Raw genomic sequence first — 13,081 nt, forward strand, 5'->3', positions numbered from 1 at the left:
GCAGACAGTGCTGGAAGCTGCTAATGCTTATCAGTTAATCAGTGGAAAATGAATAGAAATTATGATTCTGTCTGAGCTATGCGTTTTTAAACGATGCACTAGTGTAAATGTAGCCTAACAGATGTGTAAACTGAAGACTATTTTCAAATTATTAAAACTATTTGCACTTAATTTGCATTTATTGTGTTGGTTACATTTTGTTCCTTTGTGCAGTGGCTCAGGAGATAAGTCTTTGAGTCTTTATAAACATCAACAAGCTGAAATGTAATGTAATCTTGTTAAAATTGATTTCATAAAATTGGTATCGAAAAAAGTATCGTTCAGGAACCGGTATCGAAGTCAAGATATCGGTATCGAAAATTTTTGAACGATACCCAGCCCTATTACCCACCATTCCACTTTCTATTACAGACCTTCAAGTCTCCACAGGACAAGTACACGATTACCAACCTGTTCAGGTAAAAGAAACCCTACCTATTTAAATCAGAGGTCACCACACCATTTAACAGACTGCGGTCCAATTCTGGACCTTAAATGTGTTCCAACAGGACCACAAGTCATTTCTAATAAATTAGAGGCAGTTTTTTTTCTGCACACAGAACAGTTAGGTCATCTTCACACTGAAAAAGCTACCTAGTGGATTCAGCCGAAGTAACACATCATGATAAGACCACAAGAAAAATAACTGGAGGAAAACTATTACTAACCATTTGTTGATTCTCATGCAGAGCTGACAAAAGATTTCAAGTTTAAGCTTAAACTGGCCTTTTTAGACAAAAAAAACCACAACAATTTGGGTAAATTAACTATAAAATAGCATCTTGATAGATTACCAAAACATTTCACCTGAATAAAAAAAATATGTTACAATAACTATTTTTACTTTTTGCAATTATAGTAAAACTAGATTACGTTTACAACTCAAGTGCAGCCTTTAATCTTTACATTTGCGAATTTCATTATATAAATACCCAATCCAGTACAAAAGTTGGTTAAGTTAGATTTTTTTTATGTTAACCCTTTAGGCGCCAGGGATTTTTGGGAAAAATGCTGGATTTTGACATCAAGATTTCAAAAGCTTGTGGCTTGAAAGGGCTTAAAGATAGAGATCTACTGTAAACTAGAAAAATGTTGGGCATGACCGAAAGTTTATGTGGGGTGTAAATATACTCGTCTAATTTCTATATTATGACGTCATCAGAGGCGGCCATCTTGAATTTCATAATATTCAGGAAATAGTAGATATTGAATTGATGTTTGAACTTATCTGCAATTTTTTTATTTTTTATCTTTTTATCCTCATTCCAAATGATCAGAAAAGAGGAAACCAACAATAAAACAGGAGAAAGTGCTAAATTATTACTATATTACTATACTATATAGTAATAAAACGCATGTGAACAGTAGCCTACTTTTTGATCAGTAATATTCAGGAAATAATAGATATTGAATTTATGTTTGAACTTTTTATTTCAATTAGCCATTTGGCGATTTTCTCTCATTATGGGCTAATTTTCATTTTTGGGTGAACTAACCCTTTAAAGGTAGGAGTATTTTATGCTCACCAAGACTGCATTTATGTTATCAAAAACACAGTTAAAAACTGGAGATGTCAAAAATTTTATTACAATAATAATAATAAAAAATTTCTAGTTTAATCTATCTGAACCTAAACCTTTGAACACCTGTGTAAATATCATGTGGCTTGCATTTCACATTTATACATTATACTATGCTTTTGACATGCAATTTTTAATGTAGGTGGTCGCAAAGCACTTGACAAGAAAGAAAGGAGAAAAATTTAAATGGAAACTATTACAGCAAGAAACAATTTAAAACAATTTAAGTAGCCCTCAAAGGCTGAAACTGCCCTATGAATGTTACCAACAAATACACTATTGCTTCTTGCTCCTGTTCACTGCCTGTCTGCTCTGCTGCTTACCTTGTCCCTCCTGCGCTCCAGCTCCTGTATCTCCGCGCTCAGCTCCTTCACTTTGGCCTCGTTCTGCTTCATGTTCTCCTGCAGCTGTGCGATAGAGCTCTGCATCTCCTGCAGGTCTTCAGTAGACTTCAGCTTGGTCTCCTCGGCGCACACAAACAGGTACGCCACATACAGTCGAATCAAGTGCTCGATCTCACGCATGAGCTTCTGGTACTCCAGGTAGGACGCACGTTCCTGAGGAGAAGCAAGGGAGATGGATAGGATGTGACAAAGATGATAAGTATCTATTGTATAAGTCATATGTATTCGGTCCACAGTTAGGAACTGACGCTGTTAGAAAACGAAAAACAAAATGCTGTTCACAGCTGCACATAAAGAACCAGTGGCACACAATAATGTATAGTCTCGCTCTACTATACATGATTTATTAATAATTGACAAATTCATTATTTATATAAAAAGGTGTAAATAAATAAATAAATAAATAAATAATGCATGATTTTCTAATAGCATGAATCTAATATACACGTATACAATAAATTATAAATAAGCACTTTTTAATTTTTTTTGAACACATGCCTCCTTCAGTTTCTCCATAGCAGGGGTGATCTCCTCATCCAGGATCTGTTTCACACAAAAACATCCAAAGATGAAATTGCTGGTTGCATCAATTGTTGGGTGATTTAAATAAAAAAGTAATAATGAAATAAATGTACATACAGTCTGAATCTCTTTCAGCTTGGCATCTTTCTTCTCAATAGTTTTCTGAGCACTGATCTTCTTGCATTCGTACATCCTGGTACCTGCCGCCTCCTCAATCATGGCCAGAATCTGTGAAAAAAATAAAAATAAAGTCCAATTATTTAAAATTTCACAGAAGAAAACAAAAACTTACATCAATGAAACTGAATGTTTGTATCATTTCATCCATCAGTAAAGAGCAAATCAATTGGACGCTTTATTACTACAATCAAAATGTGAGTAGATCACGACCAAGTATATTTAAATGACAAACATCTCACCTCAGGAGGCTTCATGTTTAAGACCTTGGTGATTCTCCCCTGAAATAAACATACAATTGGGGTGATTATGAAATGTGAACAATAACTACATATGACACAAGTGCTTAACTGTCTAAAAATCCAAAAAGAAATTGGTAAAAACAAAAAAATCAACATGAAATCAAAATGAACCCTATTTACTTGTCATGCATTTATGACAAACAAATTGTAACATTACACAAGTTAAATAAGTTGCAAATTCATTTTCAAATGAAAACGCTGTTGTTAAAGGGGTCCTATTATGCTTTTTCACTTTTTCAACTTTAGTTAGTCTGTAAATTTGCTGTTTGAGCATAAAAAAGATCTGCAAAGTTGCAAAGCTCAAAGTCCACTTCAAAAGGAGATATTTTATTTAACAGAAATCACTTTTCAAAAACTACAAAGAACGACTCGTTTGGACTACAACGCATATTTTCCGGGATTTGTGATATTACAAATATCGACGAATGGGACGAGACCTGGTTGAGCTGCACTAGAGAAGGCAACGAGTGTTATCACTATGTCGGAGACACGCTAGCTTTCTCAAAGACTTTGTAAAAGAGTAAAATAGGACCCCTTTAAGAATATGATTATCCAATACTTTTATAAAAAATCTTTTCAGGCCACATAACCCGAGAAGTCTTAAATCAGTGTATTATGGTGGTTACCTGCATGATAAGAAAGTGAGGGTTGTTGACATTCAAGCCAACTGAACAAAACAGATCCTGGACTCGCAGGTTGTTTGCATTCACGCCGTTGATAAGGTACTTGTTGCGTCCACCTATGACCACCTGCACAACAAACGATAAAATCACAAGCTGTGTAAGTCACTCTTTGACGCGTGCTACTAGCCATCAGTGAGAGTGGAGCAGACACTGATCTCAAGGTGAATACCTGTCGTGTTATGGTAATCTCATCGTGTGTCTCAAACCCAAGTGGACTCTGTTTCTTGTTGGAGTTGTCAAAGGTGATGGACACAGTTGCTTTGGTGATCCCAGCCAGACCATTTTTGTACACCAGATCTTGGAGATTAGTGGCACGAACCTACAAGGTTTGACAAACCCAAACAAGCAGTATTACATTTTAGCTTTTAAACTCTGCAACCCACTTCCATACTTAATTAATCATGCTCTGTATCCATATTAGACTGAAAACATCTATTCTGATTAAAGTTTTATTTCTTTCATTTTTTTTTTCATTTTGTTGTTGTTATACAAGTGATTTAGAATACATAACAACTGAAAATCGTTTTGTTTATTAAATAAGCATAAACAATTAAACGAAATAAATAAACAAACAAACCGCTGCCAGATTTAGACATATGGCTACGTGTATATGATATTTCATGTATTAAAACTGACCTGTGATAGGTTAGATATCCCCAGCAGAAAGCAGATGGAATCCAGTATATTTGACTTTCCACTGCCGTTCAGTCCGGTGATGGCGTTAAAAAACGGATCAAATCCGTTCTATTCTGATTAAAGTTTTATTTCTTTCATTTTTTTTTTTCATTTTGTTGTTGTTATACAAGTGATTTAGAATACAGAACAACTGAAAATCGTTTTGTTTATTAAATAAGCATAAACAATTAAACGAAATAAATAAACAAACAAACCGCTGCCAGATTTAGACATATGGCTACGTGTATATGATATTTCATGTATTAAAACTGACCTGTGATAGGTTAGATATCCCCAGCAGAAAGCAGATGGAATCCAGTATATTTGACTTTCCACTGCCGTTCAGTCCGGTGATGGCGTTAAAAAACGGATCAAATCCGTTAATCTCCGTCCTTTCGGCGTAGGACTTGAAGCCCTCTAGTACAATAGACTTTATGTACATTTCGATAAACCACCGTATGCGTAAAATAAAATAAAACCGCTATACGCTGCTATATTTTTCGTGATAATAACCTCAAAAGAACTTCGGCGTTGCTTTCACTTCAACCATCCAAACTTGAAATTTGGCGCCAGGCGCGTTTCCGCTGCGCCGTTATGACCAGATTTAAGTTACTAGTTAAACTACTAACAAATAAATCCACTCGAATCCTGCATATATTTAGACAAAATTATAGTTTATTTAGCAAGAATTCATGTTCATTACAAACAAGTCATTGCCATTGGAAGTGAAATTAATTTATTCTATTGATTCAGGCGACTTTTTAGCCACCCCATTGATGGACCCAAAACATTGAAGCGTGTGTGACGTCAGCATGTCGGTTTGGCTAGTAAGTTCGAAAGGAATGTAGTGTAGTGCACATTTAACCTGTTATATAATATTATCATAATATTTTATTACTCGGCTCAATGGAATAATTGATTCTGGCCAGTCGTGGTATTCTATTTTTGTGTAATGATCGGTAAACCATATTTGCTGGATAGTTGTGCTTGTTCTGTTATCACGAACTCTTGTTTCTTTTTACGAAATAAAAACTTTTAATCCAAATTCAAATATTTTATTACCATTTATATACTTATTTGGTAAGTAGCTGTACATTTCGCCGTAAATATGTTATTAATTTGCCTACTTTTAATACATCACAAGATGCAAATCCTTTGGTACCAAGAATATTATGCATGCAAACAATTAAAGCTGTCTTGCACACAGTGACAAATATTTAGAAAACTTTCCATATGTTTAATTTGCTAAAATTGTGCTTAATTGATGAACGTCACAGTATTTTATTCAATAAAGCACACTGCAGAAGAAATGAGAAAACATTCGATTTTTCACCAGATGACAAGATTATTAATATTCACAAGTTTGTCTCACAGTTTTGCTTTTTGAAATGATTAAATGTATTAGTATAGCTTAACTAATGAATCAACTAAAACACATGCAAAACATGTCACAATTTATAACACTTTTAAATAAATACACATTCTTAATATTCAAGTCACAGCGTTACACATCAGAAACACCTTTTTGTGTTGCATTTGCACAAGCACAAATTGGATTTCACCACACCGTGGAGTTATGTTACAGTTACTGTAGGTCTAAGTGCTCAAAGCATGGCTAAGTGCTCAAAACACAAAGCATGGTCTTTGTACACTCCCTAAGGGTATTATAGATTACACTGAAATGAACTTTTTATTGTCAACATCAAGAGTTGAGGTTTTAGGACCAGTTCAAAAGAAATTCCTCAAATAAGAAGACTAATCAAAATGCCTCTATGCCAGAGGCACAGGACACATGGAAAGACACACCAGGTTAAAGGCATAGAAACAGATCTGCGCAAGGACAACACAGTCACCACGATCTGAATACATTGTAGTGGGCTGAATGTACGTCCAGTCATAGTTCTTAAGTTTTAGTGCCGTGTGGTGATACTTCTTGCTCAGGGACAGCAGACAGCGGGCCAGTGTGTATTTCGCAGCACAGCTCACTGCTCTGATGGACCGCACCGAGTCGAAATGCATCAAGAAACGGGGATCATCCTAACACAGCAGAGATATGCAAACTAAACATCTTCCAATGAAAAGTAAGAGATTCTGCTTCCTATTATATTACAACTCATCAGCACCGTTAATATGAACAGCAGTTACTGTAAGTAGCATGTATATTCACAAATTGGAGGAGGATGAATGCTAAACTCAACTCACAGTATCTGGATCTCTACCGTCCAGAATCAGCAGGTCCTCCAGGGCCCAAGTCTCTGTTCTTTCATAACTGTCCTCCAGCCCATATTTCTGCAGCTTATTGGTCCGAGAATGCTTAACTCTCCGGCACAGGACAACTGAGATCTGAGCTTCTTTATCCTTAGTTACTAAACACACATTGGTTTTGTATTTTTATTACACCCCTTCATCAAACCATATCAACCATAAACATATTTAGGTCTGTATTTTTTTTATTTTATTCTTCCTCCTTCACAAACAATTTCTGACCCTATCCCCAGATGAACTCACAGATTTTTTTTTTTTTTTTGAGAATTTTAGTATCTCATCCATTTTCTAAAATAATTTGGTCAATATAACCTAAAATAATTGTGCAAAAAAGTTGATTTTTCTTACTAGAAACGCAGAGAAAATGTCGCCCCTGCTGTTGCTCCTCTATTTCTATAAACTCCTCCAGCTTCTGTCCCTCCGGTCTGAACAAGACTCTGTCCATCTCCTCCCTCAGCAGAGACGACATCTCAGGCAGAAAAAGAGAGAGAAAATTAATTTAAGTGTGAGAGAGAGCAAGAGCAGAGCGAGGGATAAAATGCTTTCTTGAGGTGGATCTGGTTTGCAGGGTTTATCACCCTCCCCTCTCTCTCTCTCTCTCTCTCTCTCTCCCACTCTCAGTTGACAGATGAAACTGTATCTTTTTTGCATTTTCAAAATTTCAAAAGAGGTTTTATTTTATAAATTCAGTTACACTTTTTTAAATTTTCCTGAAGGAAAGACATTTTTTTTGGTCTTCAAAGGCTGTTTGAAATATAATTTTTGAAACTTTTACATGGATGTGTCAGGAATCATCTATAAAAGAATAGTTCACTTAAAATTAGGTGATCCAAGATGTAGATGAGTTTGTTCTTTCAAAACAGAGAAAGTTCGCATTACATCACTAATGGATCAATATCATAATAATCCACAAGTAGTCCACGGTCCATCAGTTAATGTTTTTTGAAGTGAAACCCTTTGTGTTTGTAAAAACCAATCAATCTTTAAGATGTTTTTAACTTCAACCCATTAATAAAATAAAATAATGCTAAAATATCTATAATATTGGTTTATCTCTATAGATAAAGTCGTCCCATGGAGAAGAGAAATATGCACAGATCAATCAACATTAACAAGCGGAAACTGTTCTTAACAAATATGTCAGGGGATTTTGATGTTAGATTACAACAGGGAATTAACTTTTTTTTTTTACTGGATGAAGCGTTAGTATTTATGATGGACTCATATTTTGGCCAGAAGCAACAGTTCACAGGTAAAAAAACACCTTGATGGATTTGTTTCTTACAAACGCACAGCTTTTTGCCTTACTAGATGTTAACTGATGGACTGGAGTCATGTGTGTTATTTGAGGATTATTGTGATGTTTTTATCAGCTGTTTGGACTCTCATTCTGATGGCACCCATTCACTGCAGAGGATCCAAATTTCTCCAAATCTGTTCTGATGAAGAAACAAACTCATCTACATCTTGGACATTTACATTTTCAGCAAATTTTCATTTTTTTGGGTAAACTATTCCATTAAATGTAATTTGTGTACTGTGTGTGTTGCCACAAAACATTTTTTTTTTACATAATTTTGTTCAATATTTTTCAGAATAACATCACTCAGGGTATATTAAAACAAAGTAATAGCTGATAATATATTTTTGGACTATTGTATTATGCAATGGATTCAAAACCAAATAAATTAGCAAATGTTGTATCAATATTTGTCTTTACATTAGATTTCCTGCTTTTAAATATACACATTAATATTTGAGCATTTTCGCCCACCAAATAATATTTCATGTATTTTATAAAAGTCGTTTTTGTTTGCTTTTTTCACAATGATACAGACCTCCAACAATACAAGCTTGAAATCATGTGTGGACTCACATATTCTTTCCTCTTCTTTTCATCTCTGTTCTTTATTGAATTTTCTCTCCCCCTTTTTCTTAACCTACTACATGTGAATGCTTTTAAAGTTTTATAACCTGATCACGCACACACACGCACTAACAAACTCAAAACCTGGTTTAGATGAGCTATGTCTGACTGATTGTACTAAAATGGCCTTGAGGGAAAATACATCATTAGTTATTATGAAAACACATTTCCCTCTTAAATCTCCATCATAAGAGGTGCAGTTAGAACCCATTATAATCTCTACAGGGACAGCCCACGTATTGACTGTGGCCCCATCAACCTACAAAGATTCGATATCCAACGGATCTACAGATGCATAATTTATATTCACAAAACACGTTCATTCATACAAGTGTTCTGATTGCATCTGATAAAGACTTTTTGGTGGCCATAGAGGCCTTCTTGTTATCCATCTGTGTTTTCAGAAGGCTAACAGATTAATCATGTACAAAATTCGGCTGTCTGAGCCTATACACTCAGGTACAATTTACCCAGTCCAAATAGAGGAAATGACCTCTGCTTTTGGTCTTCAGAGTAGGTTTTAGTTGGTCTTTGAGGCTTTGTTTGTGGCCGCTGTTACAGTCAGTTCTAAAGGATGGTCATGAGGTAGAAGATTCGTTTTTTTATGCTCCCATGTGCATTTCCTTAGGTAATGGAGTAGTAATGTCTTGATAGTTCACCCAAAAATGACACTCACCATAATGTCGTTCCAAACATAATGTCGTTCCAAACATAATGTCGTTCCAGAAGATATTTTGAAGAATGTTTGTAACCATATAGTTTTGATTTGTTACCACTGACGTCTACAGTGTAATTGTTTAAAAAAAAAAGTCACTTTAGATAAAAGTTCAGCTAAATGGCTGTGCTTTTCTATCCATATTATAGTGTCTCAGAACACCAAACCACAGATAAACCCCTTTTCCAGTACTTCATCTTCACTATATTTTGTGGAGCTGAAGACTACATCTATGTAAAATTCAGAGTCTGAATCTGGTTAAAAACAATAGAATGCTCTGAGGTACTCCAAGATATAATTTATTGATTTGGCAATGTCCAATAAACTTTGCCGGGAATGAGTCCAAGGATTTCCAAATGTAAATCATAGTCAATGGACTAAAACAAAGTGAGGTTCCTTCGCGAAACTAAAGCATTTACAGTCCAAAAGTATGCATATTATGGCCATAACTTCACAACAACATCTAGTATTTTGTCTCAATAAAACATGTAAAAATAAATTAGCATACAAACCTTATTTTATCTCTCTAATCCTATATGGATGCCCATTTTTGCCATGGAATAAAAAAATTAAAAAAGGTAATTGCAAGTTGTTTCTCTCACAATTGCCAGTTTATACTTCACAATTCTGACTTTTCTCGCAGTTCGGACTTCTGAGTCAACATTTTGCAATTCTGAGAAAAAAATCATACTTGTTAGATATAAACCCACAATTCTAAAAAACAAAAAACGGTCACTGAGTTTATGTCTTGTAATTCTGCCATTTTTTTCTTGAAATTGCAAGTTTATATCTAGCAATTCTTTTCTGTGTAGCGTCTGGACCAATCAAAAACACAATTTTTCATTTGATTTAACAAATCAGTTATTCATTAGATTAACAAGTCGTCACAGACCCCTCGCCCAACGAGCTGATTCGCTACATCTGTATGAATTGTAAGATTTAAAAAGTCGCAAATATCTTTTTATTATACATATCTTTTTAATTCTGTGGAATATTTATTCAGAAAAGGCTTCCACAATAATTTGTAACTCCGGTGCACATTAAAACAGCAATGCAGTTATTATTTCACTTCAAAACTATAATTGTTTAGGAATTTCCACTCCAAGCTCACATTCTAAAAAAATGTATAATAAATAAAAATTAAAATAATTAAATAAATAAATAAATATTAAAATAAATCACTAATGAGTTTCAAACTAGCCATTTTACCAGTAAATGTCATTAAACCATATTCATGTGTTAGGTCAAGTAAAGACATAAACTTTAATATATTGTATATAACTTTTGTAAAATGAAAATATTATTCTAATATTATTTTAAACAGCAAAAGGCTGAACAGCCCACAAAAAGCAACAGTTTGCATAAAGGATCATGAAGATATTGTATTTATGAGGATTTATTTCCTTTCAAAATCTCTAGAGCCTTTTTGATCACTGGAGAGACTGCTTGCACATTTAGGGATTCATAAAACAAGCCACAGTTTTCATTTTATATTCATAATGTCTGTGTGTGGAATTCACTTGCACACATATTTACTCTGTTTGTCTTTCTCTAGAAAGAATGTGATCAATAATTTCCAATGAGCAAAAGTCAATAACTGACACGAAGGGACTACGTTTACGTCCAGGGAACAGTTCTATTAGATTTTTCATGCTTATGTGAGTGTGATGCTAATGGTTGAGTGCTGTGGGATAGATATCCTGTGTCCCACCCACACACATACACTGAGGTTTCCATCCACTTTTCCCCACAAAAATGCATCCAAACGTCATAACGCATGCAATATTTACCAATTTGCCAACTGTAATTTCCATTAACCCTCATCCATAATACCACTTCTATCTATCTATCTATCTATCTATCTATCTATACACACACACACACACACACACACACATATATGTATATATTATATTTAGTGGGTTTTCCCATTATATACAATGAAATCGATGTCCTGGCATATTTTTATTTGAAACCCCATAACATTATGTTAATTTATAACAAACTATTTGAAAATTAATCAGATTTAAATGATCATTACAACATGTTATCATATTTCCATAAGGGTGTTAAATTTGATCACTAAATTAATGTCACCAAAAAGACCAAGGAGAGGGAGTGATCATGGTGAAACTTCCAAACATTTGGTATCTCTAAAAAAAAAACTGTATGTGCTCGTTACAGGACATCCAGAGTTAGAAATGTGACATGTAAGATCTCATAGAAATCGTTAAAAAATAATGTCAGATAAATCTAGTCAGGAGGATAGGGTACAATAATATGAGTCAGGCCCGCATTTGTTAAAACCGCTATACAATGGTCAAAACGTGTAGTTCACATATGGGCAACAAACTGCTGTAAGAGGGCAGCTTGGTATCATTGACAGAAAAATGAATTCCTACGATTATCAGGACATTCTGCAATCTAATGTAAAGACCATCTGTTAGTGTTCACCAACTGAAGCTCAACAGAAGCTGAGTGATGTGGCAGGACAACGACCCCAAGCACAGGAGTAAACAAACCAACAACAGAACGTAAAATCCAATGTTTACAATGGGGAAATATAAATACTGTATATCATTACTATAGAATCTGGTAGTAGCCTAATATCCAGATAAACTTTTCATTAGGATCATAGACAAAAATCAGTTTATGATATTTACGATCATTTATGATGTCTCTAGAGGTATCACTATAAATCTATAAGCAGAGAGAAATATGTAGGCTACTAATATAAATATAAGTTGCGACTATATAATGAAGGAAGATTGTTGAATACCCCTCACAAAAAAGTACTGTGGCAGTATAGTGCAGTCACAGTGATGGGTCAGATGGTAATACCATGGTACATATAGGATGATAAAAACCACATTGCAATACCATGCCACATTTTGGTAATTTTTTTATGTGACATGTATAATGTAAAGTGTGAAGAATGTAGGTGACTTGAGTCTATTTTTGGAAATATAGTAATAGAAAACTGGTTACGATCCTGCGACCCTGCTACCAACACACCCACACACCTTACAGGTCGTTCCCTGCAGCTTGGTGAGGTCCCCTGGAGGGGTCCCTAATGCTAACCCCCTTTGTACTAATCGAAACTTTTATGAGTGTGCGCGTGAAGCCAGGTACTCGTCTAACCAGCGCTCATAAAGAGATGCTCCGTATTTGTAGCCTATCCCAGTGACATCACTTTGAAAAAAGGCGTCTCCAAACATTGGGGTTTTTCATTTTACTACCCTGCTTCTGGCGTTTTTAAATGCAAGACCACGACCCGTGTTTGGTGTACTTCTTGAGAATTAGATATACTTTGTGATTTGGTAAATTAATCATTCTGACCTCTTTGTTGACAGATTTGAATGGAGATTTGTTTTTATCCCAAAAAGGGCAGATTCAAAGGAACCTAACTGATCAAGATTCACTTGTGAACCGGATGTCGCTATGACCCATCTTCCAAGTTTATCAGTGTTATTTTTTTGCGCTGTACTGAATTAAAAGTAAACAAAAACAATATTTATAGAATTTGGTTTATTACATACTTTGTTGTGATCACGGATCTATAATAGAGAACATTATATAGATCAGTGGCTGTGATAATGAATGTTTAGAACGTTTAGTGTTCACTGCCAAAAAGGGAACATTTTAAACATCAAGTTTATTGACTCGTGAATTAGTAATTTATTCTTACATATCAGAAAGTAATGATGCATTATTACATATTGTACATTTCTCGGCTCTGAAATATAGGTGAGATAAATATATAACTTTTATTTTTTTTTAATTTTTACCATT

The 13,081-nt window shown here is 34.6% G+C and overlaps 2 protein-coding genes across 2 annotated transcripts in view; both read right to left on the reverse strand.

The window, feature by feature from the left end:
• The window catches only part of LOC107656012 (structural maintenance of chromosomes protein 2-like), a 20,180-nt gene extending 15,182 nt beyond the window's left edge, over positions 1 to 4,998 (reverse strand). The window contains exons 1-7 of the mRNA XM_016443665.1: positions 4,657 to 4,998; positions 3,877 to 4,026; positions 3,651 to 3,773; positions 2,965 to 3,003; positions 2,663 to 2,773; positions 2,522 to 2,566; positions 1,943 to 2,176 (exon numbers count right to left, since the gene is read on the reverse strand). Coding sequence (XP_016299151.1) covers positions 1,943 to 2,176; positions 2,522 to 2,566; positions 2,663 to 2,773; positions 2,965 to 3,003; positions 3,651 to 3,773; positions 3,877 to 4,026; positions 4,657 to 4,824 — 870 coding nt within the window. The 5' untranslated portion in view covers positions 4,825 to 4,998. The remainder of the gene's footprint in view (positions 1 to 1,942; positions 2,177 to 2,521; positions 2,567 to 2,662; positions 2,774 to 2,964; positions 3,004 to 3,650; positions 3,774 to 3,876; positions 4,027 to 4,656) is intronic.
• A 1,154-nt stretch (positions 4,999 to 6,152) lies between these two features.
• Positions 6,153 to 7,116, reverse strand: LOC107656282 (exocyst complex component 1-like). Its single transcript, XM_016444046.1, has 3 exons — positions 6,996 to 7,116; positions 6,585 to 6,748; positions 6,153 to 6,419 (listed from the first exon to the last, which is right to left on the reverse strand). Exons 1-3 carry the CDS (start codon positions 7,114 to 7,116, stop codon positions 6,153 to 6,155), a joined length of 552 nt encoding a protein of 183 aa, XP_016299532.1.
• Between the last annotated feature and the right edge of the window lie 5,965 nt (positions 7,117 to 13,081).

This window comes from Sinocyclocheilus anshuiensis, unplaced genomic scaffold (genome assembly GCF_001515605.1).
Source record: "Sinocyclocheilus anshuiensis isolate Anshui unplaced genomic scaffold, SAMN03320099.WGS_v1.1 scaffold85, whole genome shotgun sequence".
Lineage (NCBI taxonomy): Eukaryota > Metazoa > Chordata > Actinopteri > Cypriniformes > Cyprinidae > Sinocyclocheilus > Sinocyclocheilus anshuiensis.